The 20,244-nt window shown below is 40.5% G+C and overlaps 2 protein-coding genes across 11 annotated transcripts in view; one reads left to right on the top strand and one right to left on the bottom strand.

The window, feature by feature from the left end:
- The window catches only part of HACL1 (2-hydroxyacyl-CoA lyase 1), a 110,858-nt gene extending 103,892 nt beyond the window's left edge, over window positions 1-6,966 (bottom strand). For 6 of the 10 annotated variants that reach the window (XM_045385163.2, XM_045385165.2, XM_005545707.5 and 3 more), the window contains exons 1-3: window positions 6,780-6,966; window positions 6,488-6,592; window positions 1,864-1,904 (exon numbers count right to left, since the gene is read on the bottom strand). In XM_045385163.2, coding sequence (XP_045241098.2) covers window positions 1,864-1,904; window positions 6,488-6,592; window positions 6,780-6,860 — 227 coding nt within the window. In that variant the 5' untranslated portion in view covers window positions 6,861-6,966. The remainder of the gene's footprint in view (window positions 1-1,863; window positions 1,905-6,487; window positions 6,593-6,779) is intronic. The other 4 variants (XM_074030977.1, XM_074030979.1, XM_074030978.1 and 1 more) reach the window with 1 other exon arrangement.
- Window positions 6,967-7,141: 175 nt separating this feature from the next.
- Window positions 7,142-20,244, top strand: part of BTD (biotinidase) — a 44,923-nt gene continuing 31,820 nt past the window's right edge. Inside the window, exon 1 of the mRNA XM_005545710.5 lies at window positions 7,142-7,290. Coding sequence (XP_005545767.3) covers window positions 7,157-7,290 — 134 coding nt within the window. The 5' untranslated portion in view covers window positions 7,142-7,156. The remainder of the gene's footprint in view (window positions 7,291-20,244) is intronic.

Raw genomic sequence — 20,244 nt, 5'->3', positions numbered from 1 at the left:
AATTTCTGTTCAAGACAGACTTGAAAATAAGTAATTATCACCAAGTAAACTAAACTTCTAGAACAGTGCTATCCAACAGAACTTTGTATAGTAATAGAAATGTTCTGCATTTGCAGTATGATACGGTAGCCACTACTGACATGGTTGCTGAGCACCTGAAATGTGGCTACTACAAACTGATGAACTATGATTTAAATATTATTTAATTTTAATGAATTTAAATGTAAACAGGTACATATCGCTCGTGGCTACTATACTTGCCAGTGCAGTTCCAGAAGTTCATTCAAATAGCAAAAAATGTTTAAATACAAACTTCTACGCCAGGCACGGTGGCTCACACCTATAATCCCAGCACTTTGGGAGGCCGAGGCCGGCGGAACACAAGGTCAAGAGATAAAGACCATCCTGGCCAACATGGTGAGACCCCATCTCTACTAAATTACAAAAATTAGCTGGGCATGGTGGTGCACTCCTGTAGTCCTAGCTACTCAGGAGGCTGAGGCAGGAGGATTGCTAGAATCCAGGAGGCAGAGGTTGCAGTGAGCTGAGATCACGCACCACTGCACTGTCCAGCCGGGCGACAGAGTAAGACTCCATCTCAAAAGAAAAAACGAAAAAGAAAAAAAAAAAGTATGAACTTTTAACCATTGTCTTAATCATTGTTCTAGCATTTTTTACATTAAGGCATCAATTAATAACTATAATTTAAATGCTTTCCAAGCTAAACGAAAAGATTAAAAATATTTGTCATACGTAAATAAAGTGGCAGAAAATGCTGACAATAGTGTTACTTGATGGCCTATTTTCTTCAGGCTCAAATTCACAAGTTTCTTATCACAGAAAAAAAACTGTTCTGGTGAGGTCTAGACTTTGAGATCTTATTAGTTTACATTTCTTAGCAACTAAATTACTAGTTTCATTTTTGGAAATTAGAAAGTGTATTAAAAGTCATATAAATGAAAAAAGTATGATACATATTACCGTGAGAGTCCAAATTCTGTTTAAAAAATACAACTGTAGGGGAAAAAAATCGGAAGAAAATGACCAATTCTTAACAGTTGTGAGATCATAGGTGATTTTCATTCTCTTCATCTTGTTCTCCTTTTTTTTTTTTTGAGACGGAGTCTCGCTCTATCGCCCAGGCTGGAGCGCAGTGGCGCAATCTCAGCTCACTGCAACCTCCGCCTCCCAGGTTCAAGCCGATTCTCCTGCCTCAGCCTTCTGAGTAGCTGGGATTACAGGCGCATGCCACCACATGAGGCTGATTTTTGTATTTTTAGTAGAGATGGGGTTTCACCATGTTGGCCAGGCTGGTCTCAAACTCCTGACCTCAGGGGATCCACCCGCCTCAACCTCCCAAAGTGCTGGTATTACAGGTGTGAGCCACCGTGCCCAGTCGATTTTCATTTTTCTTGATGCTTTCTATATTTTCCAAGTTTTCCAAAATGAACATTTTAAAAATGTATTAATTTTTAATAATAAAAAGGGAGTAGTAGTTAGGTAACATGGATACACACTAAAAAATCAGAATGCATGAAACAGGTCCCAACAGCCACATTTTGAACCAAGCATTTTTGTATTAAGTGTGCTGGGGTGTAGTTGTGAGATCCAACACAAGGTATCACACATCAACTCACTATCTGATCACCAGTGATTCACCTGCAAAATGGCAATGTGTTCCACTCTAAAACACTTCTGGTATCATTATTCTTTTGATGTGGCTCTCAGAGAGTTTTCAATTTTTTTATCTTGTTATTTAATATATTCTTCTATAATCTTTCCAAATGAACTCACCCTTCAGCTGAAAGACATAATAGCTCTACCCCAAAATATTAAATTGAAGTGAAACAGATTTTAGTTTACCTGCCTGTCAGATATCCAATCGCGGAGGCAGCATAACAAGCCTATGAAGAAAGAACACTGGGACTTGAGCATATTGGGATCCTCATAGTACATTTACGAGAGCAACTTACTATTACATTAAGAGACAAAAATGTAATGGTAAAGGCAGAATTAAAACACTTTCCATCTTAGTAATAAATGTTCTATGCAAAAATTTCAAATAATGGTTAAAGTTATCTAATTTTCAGTTTTTCAGGAAATTTGTTCATATGTGTGTTATTCGAAACATCCTCTTACGATTGCTTAAGTATCTGCAGGATCAACAGGAATGTCCTATTTTATTAATGATATTGGTAATTTGTTTTCATTCTTTTATTCTTCATCGGTCTCATGAGGCGTTTATCAAATTTATCCATCTTTTCAAAGAACATATTTGTGCCTTTGTTGGTATTTCTCTATTGTTTTCTATTTCATTGATTTCTGTTCTCGTATTTATTATTTCAGTCATTTTGAATTTGATTTGCTTTTCTTTTTCCAGCTTCTTAAAATACAAATTTAGAACACTGGTTTTTAATTTTCTTTACTAATAGATTTGTTTAAAATGATTCCCTCTAAGAACTGCTTTAGTTATAGGTTACAAGTTTGAGATTGCATCTTTTCATTATCATTCCATTCAAAATATTTTCTACTTTCCATTGTGATTTCTTCTTCAACCTATTGGCTAATTAGGATCTGTAGTGATATCTCCTTTTTTATTCCTGACATTGGTAATCTGTTTTCTCTTTTATTCTCAATCAGTCTATCTTGAAGTTTATTCATCTTGTTAATCTTTTCAAATATTTACACAATACCAAAAACTATGTTGCTTAATTTCCAAATGTTTGAGATTCTTCTCAGTGATCTGTTACCGAGTTCCACTTTACTTCCACATGGTCAGGTCACACATACTGCAAGCTTTCAATCCTTGGCAATTTATTGAGATTTCCTTTACGGCCTGCATATGGATAGTTTTTACCTTGTAACTCTACTTTAGCTCATAATCAGGAAGAGAGGGGGCACTAAATTAAATGCACACAAGATAACCTGGGAAAATGCTGAGTGCTCTCTCAAATTCTTCTTCTTAGTTTGTGACATCATTTTTTTTCCCAGTATTATTTCTTCTCATTTCTTTAGAAATAACAATAGATTGTGTATTTCCTAGCCTTCACTCAGCTTTAAATGAAGTAGTATACTGTCTTAAAGAAATCCACATTAAGAACATAAATGTAAAAAAAAAAACAGAAAGGAAATGTTTATGGATCACAATCTCAACTGTCTCTACTATCATATACCCACTGAGAACCTGCACAAAAGGCGTTGCTCTTTTCCTGTGTTGCTATTCTCTACTGGTCCTGTCTCTCTTCCCTTTTGCACATAAGGCCAAATTCACATTAGAAGAATAAGACAACTCCTAAGAAATGCAGGCATGTAAATACCTGCTGCAATAAGAACACTTTATTTAGACACCCAAAAGAATTGCCCACTTATGATAGCTAGGTAAGAAATGTTGCTAGGCAATGCAAAACATACAACATGTAACAAAAAGTATATTCCTCTGGTAGGAAATGTCAAAAGTTGAGAGGTAACAGTTTTGTTTTTCTTTTTTGAGACGCAGTTTCGCTCTTGTTGCCCAGGCTGGAGTGCAATGGCGCAATATTGGCTCACAGCAACCTCCACCTCCCAGGTTCAAGCAATTCTCCTGCCTCAGCTTCCCGAGTAGCTGGTATTACAAACATGCGTCACCACAGCCAGCTAATTTTGTATTTTTAGTAGAAACAGGGTTTCTCCATGTTGGTCAGGCTGGTCTCAAACTCCTGACCTCAGGTGATCCGCCCACCTTGGCCTCCCAAAGTGCTGAGATTACAGGCATGAGCCACCGCGCCTGGCCGTAACCGGTTTTATGACCATAAAAGATCTGTTCCTCTACTAAACTACCTCCATTCACAGGCAGAGCAGTGTACATGGTACTTAGAGAGCTGACTCTGGAGCCAATCTGTTTTTATTTAAATCCCAGCTTCCCTACTTTCTACTGTGTAATTTTGGCAAGTTGCTCTACATCTCTGTTTCCTCATCCATAAAATGAAAATAATTCAAAGCACTGCTGTGAGGATGAAATCAGTTCATATGTGTAAAACACTCAGAATAGTGCCCACACACAGTAAGCTCTCAAGAACAATGAACCTGCTGACAATCTGCCTACTTGCTGACCAATTGGTCAGTATGTCTTGATTACTCTATGGATCTAATCAAAGACAATCAAGTCACCCCCAACTACATCTTTCTCTTTAGCACAAACATGCTCCTGAATGCCTTAGCCTGTTTTCATGTTCCCTCTGAATCATTCTGTCACTACCCTTAGTTCAGACACCATTTAAGTTTTCCTCTGACTACCACAGAGTCAGGCTGCTTGAGGGACACATCTACTGGGATGTTCCACCAACATCTCAAATGCATGTGTTCAAAACTGAACATCACCTTTCTCCTCCAAACTGGCTCTTCCCTCTATATTCCCAGTCTCAGTCACAGACAGTAAGATCCACACAATCAAGCAAGCCCAAAATCTAGGAATCATGTCCAGAGGAGCCTGCCTCCTCCTTCCTAACTGGTTAATGACTACTTATCCTTCTGGACAGCACAGATATCATCTCCTGTGGGAAGCTGAGCCTGGGTACTCCTTCCCTGGGCTTTATAGCACCCTAGGTATTTCTCTATCACAGCACTTACCACCTTATAACACAATTGTTTGTGTCTGTCTCCATAGCTTGGCTGTAAGCCCCTTAAAGCCAGGAACTATCATTCATCTCTGTATCCAACACCCAACACAGCACATGGGACCTAAAGAACCCTCAATTAAGCTTATAGGGGCTGAAATAAAACTTAGAGACAGAGGTCATGCTATGTTGCCCAGGCAGCCTCTAATTCCTGGACTTGAGTAATCCTCCTGCCTCAGCCTCCTAAGTAGCTGGGATTACTGGCATGTACAACCATGCCTGGCATCATCTTTCTGAAATACAAGCCTAATTACATCTCCCACCTGTTTAGAAAAACCTTTAGTCTCCCCCATTGCCTATTGTTAAAAAAAAAAAAGTTCAAATTCTTTTTAGATTCTCCACAACATAACCTCAACCTACCTACCCATCTCACAGCTCACCATGCCTTTACCTACCTCGATGGAACCACATGAACTAACATTACCTCTACAGGCAATCTTCTCTGTCCTCAAAGAGAACCAGTCATCCCTTCTGTGCTACTACATCTATTGTGAGAGTTATAATAGATGAGTTTTTTTCTGTAAGTCTTACCCTAACCTTCCAAGACTGATCAACTTGAAGATCAAGACTAAACCTCACTCCTCCTTTACATCCCTCTCCCCTACAGGTTATGTAGCACAATCCTTAGTATACAATATTTAGTCAATAAATGTGTGCTGTATAAAGAAATCAGTAGCAGATATGTCATCTCTACAAAAAGAGTTAAATATAGGTTCCATTCATAGGTCAATAGCTTCATTTTTTCACACAGATGAAAGAACAGAATGTTGTTCTAACAAAGACAAGTAAAATGTAGAAGCAACAGAAACTCAAGACTTGCTAGTTTTAAGATAAAAAATACAAATCTCAAACCTTATAAAGAATGTCATTCAATTAATAAATAATGCATAATATTAAGCATCCATACCATGTGAAAGCACCAACCAAGCCAGGCACTGTGGTGATATAACAAATGAACCACAACTTCTGCCCTCCATGCACTCACGTATGATGGCAAAAGGCACCATTTAGGGCGGCCAGGCAGTTGTTTGGGCAAGAGGAGGCAAGAATCTAAATTAGAAAGCAACAGTGGGAGTGTAGAGCACGAATACTTAGCCTCAGCTGGACTGACAGTATGTGATATCACAGAATTGGATTCTTGATCTTTTAAGCCAGCACTACTGAGAGAAGGGCAAGGTTGGATTGATGCACTTAAAAGTGGATTGACAAAATGCCGTACCTTCCTTATCCTGCTTCCAAGTAAGCCTCTAAGAAAGGTGGCAGCATGATGTGGTGGAAAGAGCGTCAGGCTAGGATCTGAGACATCTGAGTTTCCATTAAGGCTTTACCATTTGTGATATCCTCCACCCTGCCCCGAACCGATCATACAACAAAGACTTGGCCTTCACTCATTTATCCCACAGGTAACCTCTGAACACCTTGCTTATGCAGGCATCACACTAAGCACTGGGGGTACCAGACGTGTCGTGAAGAAATAATATCCCCGCTCTAATGGAGCTTGTAGCCTAATAAGGAAATCAGACTTTACTCATAAACTGTCTCTTCCAATCATGACATACAGTATGGTAGTAAGAGCATGGACTCAGACCCAGAATACGTAGGTTCAAATCCTGGCTCTGCTACTACCAGCTGTGTCACCAAAGGCAAGTTTTACTTAACCTGTGTCTTTTCTCAACTGTCAACTAGGTATAACAACAGTTAATATTCAATAGTGATTGATATATGTGTAAAGCAGCAGAAGAGTGGTAAGCGCTATCTGAGTGTTTGCAATGCATACCTACCGCTATTATTGATCATTCCCAGTAACGGATTCAGACACCTGCGTCCATACTCACCGCTTGCTCATTCCTCATCCCGATGTACTTGATGCCTAGCTGCTGGGCAGCAATGGCAATTTCGGTCACTGGGATGCCTACGATTCCAAATACGTACTCCACATCCTGAGGGACGAAGAACAAGAGAGTAATCTCCCACGGCCCCACCACATCGCCACATCCTTCCCTCCCTCCTGGACGCTAAAAAGAAAACCCCCGACTCCCATCGCCCATTTCTACTAGTCTCCGAGACAACATTGCGGTCTCCGCCAGCTTCCGTAGGAGCGTTTCATTCCAGGAAGGTCCATCGTACTTGCGTTTTCAGGGCCTGGGCGATGACTTTAGCACCAGACACCTGTTCCTCGCTGCGCTCTGCGAAGTTACTGTCCGGCATCTTCCACCGAAAACCTCTAGGCACTCATGCAGCCGACAAACAAGCGGAGTCACCCAGCGAGGCAAACGCGAAAACGGCGGCACGCCCCCTGTGGGACTGCACCTCTGACGGACAGGAGGGCAACCAATTCTCTTAAAGAACGGGAAGGAAGAGGCGGTCTAAATTCTTCCACTCCCCGGGAGAGGTGAGAATGTAAACACGCGCGTTCTCCAATCAGAACTGCGCTCTCTTCCCAGCTCCTCCATTTGCGCGCCAGAGTGCCAGAGGGAGGCGGGACTAGCAGGAGACTGCTGCCTATGCAAAGCAGTAAGAAGCCGCGCTGTGAGGCCTCTCGCCATTGTCTTGGAGTCGGCCAGCCGGAGCGTTTTCGGCGCTGTAAAGGGAGAGTAGCGCATGCGCATATTCGGGGCGGAAGGCGCGCTAAGAGCAGGTGCGGAGGGGGCGCGGCGCGGCGTGGAATGGACGTGGTGCCGGCGTGCGGCCCAGACCCCGCCCCCGGCCGACCAGGGGGCTGCGGGAGGGCTGCGCAAAGGCTGCCGGGAGCCGGAAAGCGCGGCGCGCTTGTGTGGTTGGGGTTCTTAGCTTTGTTCCTTGCTGCTGTGCTACTGCGTTGCGTTTTCTGCACATTTACTTACACGCTTTGTGGTTTACGCTCTCATAATCTTGTGGTTTTATAGTCCTTAAATGATTGTAACACACGTTACTAAAATCCAGAAGCAGGTGTGTACCCCAGCGAGAGTTAAAATGACGGTGAGAGTCGGTAGATCCAGACCGTGCTTGAGACCCTGAATCCTGTTTCCTACCCACTATTCAGCCGTTGGGTCCCAAGCGATGAAGTAGGGCACCTTGAAGGTAGTAGAGAGCACTGTTTTCTCCAGCCGTTGCTACTAATCCATACTACTTTCCGCTCGTCTCTTTCCAAAGTTAGGAACTATGGCGTTTCATAATTCTAGGTTGGGTCCCTACCTACAACCAGCCCTGCACCCGGTAGCCTTTTAAAACATTTTTGTGTGAAAATCGTTTGCAATGTGCAATATCTGAAACTACTGCCTTAGTGTCATTAGACCCTCTGCTCAATGACAATAAACATAAAATTCCCAATTATAATAAACAGTGGAACTTTAATTTTTTGAGGATTTGGAGTCATTTTAAGCAAAAAGACCAGTGATAAGTGGACAGTAAAGAGATGAGAGGGGGGTGGGTCATGGGTAGTGAAATGAATGAGAAGCACTGGAAGTGAAAGGATTTCTAAACCCAGACATTTTCAAACTCTAGTCCCGGGTATTTTCAAAAGCTCTTCCCCTCTTTTTCTCAACCCCTCAACCCCACCCCAAGCAGAGGAGAGTGAAGTGGTTGCCTCCCTGCATATGGGGACTGTGTTAGTTCATTTTCATACTGCCAAAAAGAAATACCCCAAACTGGGTAATTTATAAAGAAAAAGAGATTTAATGGTCTCACAGTTCCAAATGGCTGCGGAGGCCTCAAAATCATGGCAGAAGGTGAAGGAGGAGCAAAGGCATGTCTTACATGGTGGCAGGCAAGACAGCGTGTGCAGGGGAACTGCCCTTTATAAAACCATCAGATCTCATGAGACTTACTATGGTAAGAACAGCATGGGAAAAACCCCCTCCCCATGATTCAGTTACTTCCCACTGGGTCCCTCTCACCACATGTGGGGATAATGGGAGCTATAATTCAAGATGAGATTTGGGTGAGGACACAGCCAAACCATTCTGCCCCAGTCCCTCCCAAATATCATATCCTCACATTTCAAAACCAATCATGCCTTCCCAACAGTCCCCCAAAGTCTTAACTCATTTCAGCATTAACTCAAAAGTCCACAGTCCAGAGTCTCATCTGAGACAAGGCAAGTCCCTTCCGCCTATGAGCCTATAAAATCAAAAGCAAGCTAGTTACTTCCTAGATACAATGGGGTACAGGTGTGGGGTAAATATACCTGTTCCAAATGGGAGAAATTGGCCAAAACAAAGGGGCTAAAGGCCCCATGCAAGTCCAAAATCTAGCAGGGCAGTCAAATATTAAAGCTCTATGATGATCTCCTTTGACCTCGTGTCTCACATCCAGATCATGCTGATGCAAGAGCTGGGCTCCCACGGCCTTGGGCAGCTCTGCCCCTGTGGCTTTACAGGCTACAACTCCCGCTCGCAGCTGCTTTCACAAGCTGATATTGAGTGCCTGCACCTCTAGGCACATGATGCAAGCAGTCAGTGGATCTACCATTCTGGGGTCTGGAGTATGGTGGCCCCCTTCTCACAGTTCCACTAGGCAGTGCAGCAGTAGGGACTCTGTATGGGGGCTCCCACCCCACATTTCCCTCCCACACTGCCCTAGCAGAGATTCTCTATGAGGTCTCTACCCCTGCAGCAAGCTTCTACCTGGACATCCAAGCATTTCCATACATCCTCTGAAATCTAGGCAGAGGTTCCCAAACCTCAGTTTTTGACTTCTGTGCACCTGCAGGCTCAACACCATGTGGAAGCTGCCAAGGCTTCAGGTTTGCACCCTCTGAAGCCAGGCCTGAGCTGTACATTGACCCCTTTTAGCCATGGCTGGCATGGCTGGGATGCAGGACACCAAGTTCCTAGGCTACACACAGCAGGGGGACCCTGGACCTGACCCATGAAACCATTTTTCCTTCTAGGTTTCTGGGCCTGTGATGGGAGGGCCTGCTGTGAAGGTCTCTGACATGCCTTGGAGACATTTTCCCCATTGTCTTGGTGATTAATAGTTGGCTCCTTATTACTTATGCAAATTTCTGCTGCCAGCTTGAATTTCTCCCTAGAAAATGGGTTTTTATTTTCTACTGCATCATTAGTCTGCAAATTGTTCAAATTTGTATGCTCTGCTTCCTCTGGAACACTTTGCCATTTAGAAATTTCTTCTGCCAGACACCCTAAATCATCTCTCTCAAGTTCAAAGTTCCACAGATCTCTAGGGCAGGGGCAAAATGCCACTAGTCTCTTTGCATAGCAAGAGTAACCTTTACTCCAATTCTGAATAAGTTCCTCATCTCCATCAGAAACCACCTCAGCCTGAATTTTATTGTCCATATCACTATCAGCATTTTGGTCAAAGCCATTCAATAAGTCTCTAGGAGGTTCCAAACTTTCCCACATTTTCCTGTCTTCTGAGCTCTCCAAGTCTCTAGGAAGTTCCAGACTTTCCCACATTTTCCTGTCTTCTGAGCCCTCCAATCTGTTCCAACCTCTGCCAGTTACCCAGTTCCAAAGTTGTTTCCACAGTTTCGGCTGTCTTCACAGCAGTGCCCCACTCTCTGCATTACCAATTTTCTGTGTTAGTCCATTTTCATACTGCTATGAAGAAATATCCCAAACTGGGTAATTTATAAAGAAAAAGAGGTTTAATAGATTCACAGTTCCACATGGCTGGAGAGACGTCACAATCATGGTGGAAAATGAAGGAGGAGCAAAGGCACGTCTTACATGGCAACAGGCAAGGGTGTGTGCAGGGAAATTCCCATTTATAAAACCATCACAACTTGATCACAAGAACAGCATGGGAAAAACCGTCCCCCATGATTCAGTTACCTCCCACCAGGTACCACTCATATGTGGGGATTATGGGAGCTATAATTCAAGATGAGATTTGAGTGGGGACACAACCAAACTATATCAGGGACCCATCTAAGAGGGTGACTTCTTTCAAGTCTCAAAGTATATCTAAAAAGAAAATGCAGATTTTGCATTCTATCTAGAATGTATCCATATTTTAACTTTAAAATGACATTTTTTAAGTTATAATAAGGATAAAATTCAATGCCCAGATCTTAAATGTTAGTCAGATGAGTTTTGACAGTTTTATATATATATCTATACATACCTATAAAATCACTACCCAAAATAAAAATGACGTTTTAAACTGCTTACCTGTCAAGCAAAATTGACATTCCAGAAAGATGTGAAATGGGCTGGGCACAATAGCTCATGCCTGTAATCCCAGCACTTTGAGAGGCCAAGCTGGGCAGATCATTTGAGATCAGGAGTTCGAGACCAGCCTGGCCAACATGGTGAAACCCCATCTCTACTAAAATACAAAAATTATCCGGGTGTGGTGGCACATGCCTGTAATCCCAGCTCTTCAGGAGGCTGAGGTGGGAGGATCACTTGAGTCAGGGAGGTAGAGGTTGCAGTAAACCAAGATTGCACCACTGCACTCCAGCCTGAGTGACAGAGCGAGATCCTATCTCAAAAAGAAAAAAGAAGAAAGATGTGAAATCATCTTTGCACTTTGAATAGTCCTTGACACAATGCCTCCTGTCCTTGTTGGAGAAGTACGGACCCCACCCCCTTCCATCATGTATTATTTGTATCAGTACCTTCTGTGACAGTCTCTGCCCCTGTTGCATCAGAGTCACTTGGAAAGCTTTTTCCAAATAGTTACTTGGGCCCTACCCCAGATCTCCTGAATCAGCATCTTAGGACAAGTTAGGCACCTGTATTTTTAAAAAGCTGCTACCTGATTTTGCTTTGCAGCCCAGAGTTGAGAACCCTAGCTCTATATTCATGCCAGAAGCATGACTTACTAATTAAACATATAATTGCCTGTCACCAAAGTAATATTGTTGATTAATTTGGATTGACAGATTCAAGGCTGATTTGACATTGGCAGAACAAGCTGTATCGATGGCAGATAGTCAGTTCACCAGCCCTACTTCTGTGTCAGAAGAAACACTGACAGAACCACTCAGTATGAAGTGCAATGAAAACAACTCTGAATTGGAACAAATACCTGGAATTCAGTTAACTGGTTTTGCAAAAGGATAAATACTCAACTGGCTGGATTCTGCCATTTAACAAAGAAAAATCATTGGGATTGTTTAAACTTGCTTTCACCTTTACACCTTTCAGTTCAGAATGCAGTGTTCAATTGTTAACTTGGGCTTGATGATTCAGCAGAAGGAAGTGATTTGAGTTCTGGCTCCCTGAATTAACGGGGCCAAGGAGCAACTCCTTTGCAATCCAGTTGTAATTACAGCCAGCTTGTCCAACCCTTGGCCCAGGACGGCTTTGAATGCGGCCCAACACAAATTCATAAACTGTCTTAAAACATTATGAGATGTATGCAACGACCCTTTTTTTTTTTTTTTTTTTTTTTTTTTTAGCTCATCAGCTATCATTCGTGTTAGTGTATTTTATGTGTGGCCCAAGACGATTATTCTTCTTCCAGTATGGCCCAGGGAATCCAAAAGATTGGATACCCCTGACAGAATCCCAGGATTCTTCTGTAATTTCTCAGAGGCCCTCTGTGCATTCTCTGTAAACACTATCCACATTCTTTATTACTTTCATTGGCAATAGGTATAACACTTTATTTGTTGGATATTTTACTGAAATTTTATTTGCTTTTGCTTATTTACTGATTGGTGGGAGGAAGTCAAAGGAGGAATAAAGCTAACCTGTTTAAAAGAAAAGGCTAAAATATTTATAACATGCTCTCCAAAGAGCAGAGCTAGTCATCAAAGAATCTGCATACCAATTACTCTATTTGTGGGTTCTGGATTTAAGATTATGAAAAAGAGCAAATTGTTGGTTTTCTTCTATCTGGGCCAAGGAGATATCCAGGCAACCAGGTAATTTAGTAAGAGTTGCAAATATAGTGCCTGGAGAAAATTAATTCTCTAAAGACTGCAGCTTCTACAGGCAGTAACTCTTAAAGCCCCCAAATTGGGATAGTGCATTTTAATTTCAATACACTAACAAGGACACTAAAAATCCTTGTGATTCTTTTAAGGCATAACACTAGCTGAACTTGTGATTAAATATTCTCACAAACGTGTTATCAAAATGTGAAATGTTTACTTATCAAATGAGGAAATGAATCAAGGTCATTTGTGATACATTATAGAAGCCTAAAATGAAATTGCCTGACATAGATGATGAAACTGAATATCTCAAAAACAAAAAAGGCAGAAACAACAAAAAAAGGAATCTATATAGAACACTATTTTTTATAGCAATGCGAAAACTGTACAGCAGGAAATGTGCTGTAGGAAATATGTCAACATAGGAAGTAAAATAATGTAATGAAAAGGTTCTTTGAATAAAGTGGGTTAAATTGATTTTCTTTGCTTCTTATTAAATTTGTGGACTTCAAAATACCAAAGCTCAGCAATAGGCTTGAAACAAACCCAGTGAAAAGCAACTTTATTATTGAGCTGAGGATTGATATCAATAATAACTCACTAATAAAAAAGCTTGATAATGAAACTCCCAGTGCCTGATGTCGGTTGACAGACACTGAGAGTTTTCCCCAGGTACTCTGTGACCTAGAGAAAGCTTGGATTCCTGCCTTTGGCTTGAGCTGGCAAGCCCTGTGTCTTTACTCTACATTTTAATGCCAGGGAGACCCAGGACTGAAGCAGGGAGTGCCGTGGGAAGAAAACAGAAGGAATGTTGTTCCCTTGTTTTAGCTTTGTATTCATCCCTTATGAGTTTGGTTTTTTTTTTAAGAGCATTTGAGATAGTTTGACAGCAGCAGTCATTACATCACTGATGAGGACGTTTACTTGTGTAAAATGCACCAGAAAATAGTGACAACTGTATGTTGTGCTATGAGGGTGTAAGAGATTTATCTCAAATAGCTTAGAAATCATAATATAGGCCAGCGTGGTGGCTCACGCCTGTAATCTCAACACTTTGGGAGGCCGAGGTGGGCAGATCATGAGTTCAGGAGATTGACACCATCCTGGCCAACATGGTGAAACCCTGTTTCTACTAAAAATACAAAGATTAGCTGGGTATGGTGATGCGCGCCTGTAATCCTAGCTACTGGGGAAGCTGAGGCAGGAGAATCGCTTGAACCCAGGAGTCGGAGGTTGCAGTGAGCCGAGATTGCGCTACTGCACTCCAGCCTGGTGACAGAGCGAGACTCCGTCTCAAAAAAAAAAAAAAAAGAAAAGAAAAGAAATCATAATATTTCTCCGTATGATGGAACTCCACACTTGGGGGAGTGTCCCACAGGGTAGGGGGGCAGCTATCACCCATGAAATATGGTACTAGTGTTGAAATATTTTGTTTTCACTTGCTTCCTCTGCCATTAGCATTCATTACAGCCCTTTCCTTTAACTTTTTAATTTGTACTTTATTGCTTTGTTTTGAGCTTAATCTATTCTCCATGTCAGCAAAACAAAGACTTATCTCTAGGGAAGAATCTCTGAGTGATTCCCAGGGTTTGGGGGTTGAAATGGGGACATCTTCATGATGAACTTAAGCCCTTAAACTTCTTTTTGCATCATAACCTTTGAGTTCTTCTTTGGAGCTTAGCTGTGATTTATTGTTTACACTTTAAAAAAATACATTTAACATGTATGACATCTTTCAGACACATGAATAGGATCAGAGATTAATATACACCCATGTACCCAGCCGCTGGCTTAAGAAATACATCACAAATATAATGAAGCCCCTGGGTATCCTTTCCCCATTACACCTCTTTTCCTGTCCTGCAGAGGTAACCACTGTCTTGAATTTGGTGTTTATAATTCCCACATTATCCATTCTTTAGATGATGGATATTTGGGTCATTTTTAGTTTTTTTGGTGTAAAAACAGTGTGCTCTGAAATTCTTGCATGTTTCCTTGTTGTGCACATGTGTGAGAGTTTCTACATATATATCAAGGTGGAGGTCATCATCATTTGATCTCCAAAGTATTATACCAATTTATACTCCCAAGATCTGTGTATTAGAGCTACCCTTTCTCCATAGTCTCAATTGTGGAGCTTTAAACATTTTTAGATGTGAAATGGCTTCTCAGTTCCATTTCGCTGACTACTAATAAGGTTAAGTTATATTTGTATATATATATTGGCCATGCGTGTTTCTTTTTCTGTGAATTACCTGTTTACATCTGTTGCCCATTTCCTTATTTGATTATTTTTTGCTTTTTGATTTGTAGATGCCCTTTATGTATTCTGAACGCTAATTATTTGTCTTTTAACTTTGTTAATAGTGATTGTAGAGGTATAAAGGGTTTTTTTGTAGTCACATTTGACAATTCTTTTTCCTTATTTTTTTTTTTTTTTGTAACTTGCTAAAGAAAACTTTTCTAACCTGAGGTTATGAGGATTTTTTTGGATATCAAAAAGTGTGAAGTTTAATTTTTTATATTTAAGTCTCTACCTGGAATTGATTTTTGTATGTTGAGAAGTAGGAATCCATATAATATATGTCAATTAGATTTGCTGTGTAATTAACCACCCCAAAACTTAGTGGGTTAAAAGAACCACCATTTATTTAACATATATTCCTATGAGGCTGGGCTCTACTTGGCTCACTTGTGTGTCTGGTGGTCAGTTGCCAGTGAGCTGAGTCACTCAGCCCCTGGAGGTTAGCTGGTTGTCCACTGGGGTAGCAGGCATATTGCCAATGAGCCACAAAGCTCTCACCACTCAGCAGACTAGCTGGACTTCTTCATTTGATGGCAGCAGGTTGCAAAAGGGAATAAGCCTCATTGTGCAAGCCTCTATGTGCAGTGTTTGCTGACATCTCATTAGCCAAAGCAAGTTATGTGACTGGGCTCAGACTCATTACATGATAATGGAACATGGATACAGAGAGGGGAGCAGTTGCTGGCCTTTTTTATAGTCAATTTACCATAACATCCAGTTGTCCAAGCACCATTCATAATATAGTTGATTCTCATCCCAGTGATACATAATTTCCCCTCTGTGGAATGTCATGCTCACACATTTATGATGTATTTCTGTACTCTGTTCTTTTCCTATCCTAACACCAATCCCACACTATCTTAATTTCTCTATTTTTAAAATAAGTCTTGATGTTGGTAGGACAAGTAGTCCCTGGACTTCATTCTTTTGAAGCCATCTAGTTTATTATATTAGTTTTAAGGAACTAGAAGGGGTGGAAGAGGAAACTTTAGATTAAAAGAGATTTAAAAGATACAGAGTTTTTTTAGTGGGCAAGACTAAACTACCGTGTCTAGGGATGCACACTGGGTGATAAAGCTATTTTAAAAGACAAAGAAGTGAGGACTATAAAAGTCAGCGTTATGGTTGCTTGATGCCTCATGGGTAATGTTGTCAGATTTAGAAAAAAAAAAAAAACAGGACACCAAGACTCCCAGGTGAATTTGAACTTTAGATGAACAATGCATAATTTTTTGTAGTATAAGTATGTTCTAACATACTTATTTATCTGAAAGTTAAATTTAACTGGGCCTCCTGTATTTTTACCTGAAAAAAATCCTGATTTTATTCAGGGTGATAATGTGGTTTACATTGCCCAGCCTTCCTTGTAGCTAGGAGTGGTCACGTGTCCACACATGGGCCAAAGCAATTTAAATAGGAGTCACTGGGCAGGGCTTTTAGGAAAGCTGATGAAACTGGCAAGTACCCTCTGTACTCTTCCCCTGTACAGCATGATAACTGGAGTTGCAGAAGGCATTTTGGAACCGTAAGATGACTTTGAAGGTGGAAGCTACATGCCAAGAAGTTAGGCCCAGAAAGAGAGGGATCCTGGGTCCTATATGACTCTTGCCTTTGTCAGTTTTATTATCAGATTTGTATCACTTCATAAGAAAAAATGCCTTCTTTTACTATATTCTCGCACACATTGAGTAGCATTAGGATTATTTGATTATCCTTTATGGTTAGAAAGAATTCTTCTAGAAACTATTTGGGCCTGTTTTGAGGGTGGAGAATGGGAGGGAATGATTGTTTGATAACTGTTTCTTCTATGATTGTTGGCAAGGTTTAGTTTTTTCTTTTATCTGAAGTTTTGATAAAAATATATTTTTCAATCCCATCTGCTTTGGAGGCTGAGGCACAAGAATTGCTTGAACCCAGGAGGCAGAGGTTGCAATGAGCTGAGATTGCACCACTGTACTCCAGCCTGGGTGATGGAGCGAGACTGCCTCCAAAAAAAAAAAAAAGAAAGAAAGAAAAAGAAAAAACAAATATATATATTTTTTCTAGGAAATTACCCATCTAAATTTTCAAGCTTATCAATATAGGATTGAATGAGGTGATTATTCTTTATTTTGAAAACTTCTTCTGCATTTATAGATTTCTCTTTATTATTATTTATTTTGTATATTTGTTTCTCTTTTTTTCTTAATTTGGTTAGCTGATCATTTGTCTTTACCTTTTTTTTCCTCTAAACAACAACTCCTTAGACATACTTATTCATTCTCTCATTTTTCTGTTTTCTAATTTAATTTCCAGTCTTATTTTTATTTCCTTCCTTTTGCTTTCTTGAGCATGCCATTACTCTTTTCCTCACTCTTACCACCTTTTGTTAGTTTTACAATCTCTACACTGCCAGAGTTAATAACATTTGCACTGTGTTCTATAAACATAATCCTTATGTTTATTTTATATTCAAGGCTCTTGCCAGTTTTTCCATTCACCTCTTACTTAGCCGAAGATTACCCTCTATGCATTTTTTCAAAGGCTGATGAGGCCGATGAGAATAATATTCCCTGAGTTCTTACATTTTCATACCTATTATCTGGCTTTTTTTCTTTACTTCAACCATAGGTTGGCATAATATATAATTTCTGGCTTATGTTTTACTTTCCAGAAGGATTCTATAGGCTTTTACTGGCATTGGTGTTATTGTAGTAAAGTCTGAGGACAGCCTGATTTTTTGCCCCTAATAAATGCCCTTGATCTTTTTATTTAGCTTCCCAAATGATTCTTACTTTATCTTTGAAGATCAGGAATTTTACTAGGCCATCTGCTGATGTTGACCTTCTGTTCCTTTCTTTCTTGAGTTTTGCTATCTCTTTTCAGTCTATAAATTGAAATATGCTTTTATTTCTGGTGAGTTTTCTTCAATTACATCTTTAAATATTTTGTTTGCTCCATTATATGTTGTCTATTGTTGTATAAAAATTTACCCTACGACCTATTTAGCAGCTTAAAACAAGACCCATTTATTATCTCAAAGTCTCTATGTGTCAGGAGTCTGTGCATAGTTTTACTGGATCCTCTGGTCACCATCTCACAAGGCTGCAGTGAAGTTGTCAGCTGGCCTCATGGTCTCATCTGAGGCTGAGTTTTCTTCCAAATTCAACTGATTGTCGAAAGAATGAATTTCCTTGCAGTTGTATTCATGGTGGCTTGCTTCTTCAAGGTCAGCAGGGGAGAGAGTATATCTGAAATCTTGCAGCACCCCAGTTCTTTTTTTAAAGACCTGATTAAGTCAGACCCAGCAGGATCATCTCTTTTGATTAACTAGATTAACTGGCTTGGGATTTTAACTACATATGTGAAAGCCCTTCACCTTTGTCAGATTCTGTTGGTTAGAACAGAGCACAATTTCCACCTGCACTCAAGAAAAGAGGATTATACAAGGAGTCACCTTAGGGTGTGTCCACCACATATTATTTTTTTTTCTTTTATGTATTTTCCAATTATGCATAGATGGATCTCGTTCACCTGTTCTCCCTGTCTGTCATTTCCTGTGGACTCCTTTTCAATTCTGTATTTCCATTCATATTGCTTATTTATTTACAGCATCTTCTGATTGCTTTTGCTGCTTCTGTCTTTGCCCTAATTTCTTGACGTTTTAATTTTTTCTTCTGTTTCTTTCCTAAGCTCTGCCAGATAATATTTCATCTGTCTCCCCGCTTTCTATTCCCCACTCCCTTCTTCCCTCTTCCCCTCCTCACCTTCTCCTCTTCCCCTCCTTTCCTCCCCTTCTCCCCTTTTTCCCTTTCATCTTTTAATTCTCTCGTCTTGGTCTATTTTGTGCTTTTATTTAATATAAGCAGTGTTTTTTTTCACTCATGGCAGAATGTTTTGTCACACTTTTTATTTGCATTGTGGCAATTTTGGGGGGTATAACCTTTGTTATGGTATCTTTCAAAAGATCTTGAGCTTTTTATTTACTCATTTTTGAGTGAGTTTTTCCTCTACTGTTTATTTGTAGGAGATTTATGTGTGAACAAGGCCATTCTGGTTCACAGTTATTTTTTCTTAGCACATTGAAGATTTTGTTTTCTTACTTCTACTGTTACTCTTGAAAAGTCTGCTGTTTTCAAGTCACTGTGTCTTTAAAGGTAATCTCTCTTCCCTCTGGTTGCGTCTAAGATTTTTTTCTTCTTAAAGTATTTGGTGTTCTGGTTTCTTTATGTTGTGTGTAGATTTCTTTTTGGTTGTCCTGAATCTATGGATTTCTGTATTTTATTGGTAAAATTCTCACCTATTTTACCTTCAAACATGTGTAATGTGTCATGTGTCATTTTATGTATTTTCTCCCTCTTTCTCTCTTTTCTTTTTTTTTTTTTTTTTTAAGTCAAGGTCTTGCTCTGTCACCCAAGCTGGAGTACAGTGGCACACCCATATCCCAATGCAGCCTTGAACTCCTGGGCTCAAAATCCTACCACCTCAGCCTCTTGAGATCCTGGGACCACAGGTGCACACCACCATGCCCAGCTAATACTTTTTTACTTTTTGTAGAGATTATATTGCCCAGGCTGATCTTGAACTCCTGGCCTCAAGCGATTCTCTCATCTTGACCTCCAAAGTGTTGGGATTACAGGCATGAGCCTTTGCACACAGCCTGTATTTTCCCCTTCTGAAATTCCAATAAGAAATATCATGGAACAGACCGGGCGCGGTGGCTCAAGCCTGTAATCCCAGCACTTTGGGAGGCCGAGACGGGCGGATCACGAGGTCAGGAGATCAAGACCATCCTGGCTAACATGGTGAAACCCCGTCTCTACTAAAAAAATACAAAAAAACTAGCCGGGCGCGGTGGCGGGCGCTTGTAGTCCCAGCTACTCGGGAAGCTGAGGCAGGAGAATGGCGTGAACCCGGGAGGCGGAGCTTGCGGTGAGCTGAGATCCGGCCACTGCACTCCAGCCTGGGCCACAGAGCCAGACTCAGTCTCAAAAAAAAAAAAAAAGAAAAGAAATATCATGGAACATTATGTATGTCTTCCATGTCTCATCTTCTTTTTTTCACTTTTGTCATCTCTGGTACATTATAAACAATTTTTTTAACAATTCTAACTCCCATGCCACAAAAGAGAAGTTTTAGGCTCACAGTAAAATTGAGCACAAAGTTTACATATACTCCCTGTCCCAATACATGCATAGCCTTCCCTATTATCAATATCCCAGACTAGAATGGTGTGTTTGTTATAATCACTGAACCTGCATTGACACATTGTTATAACGTTAAGTCCATAGTTTACATTAGGATTCACTTCTTTCTCCCTTAACCCTTGGCAACCACTGATCATTTTACTATCTCTGCAATTTTGCTTTTTCCACCCCTGGAAATGTTACATATTGGAATCATACAGTATGTAGCCTTTTCAGATTGGTTTCTTTCCTTTAATAGTGTACATCTAAGGTTCCTCCGTATCTTTTCAT

The sequence above is a fragment of the Macaca fascicularis genome, chromosome 2, assembly GCF_037993035.2.
Source record: "Macaca fascicularis isolate 582-1 chromosome 2, T2T-MFA8v1.1".
Taxonomy (NCBI): domain Eukaryota; kingdom Metazoa; phylum Chordata; class Mammalia; order Primates; family Cercopithecidae; genus Macaca; species Macaca fascicularis.
This window is presented reverse-complemented; position numbering and strand designations above follow the sequence as displayed.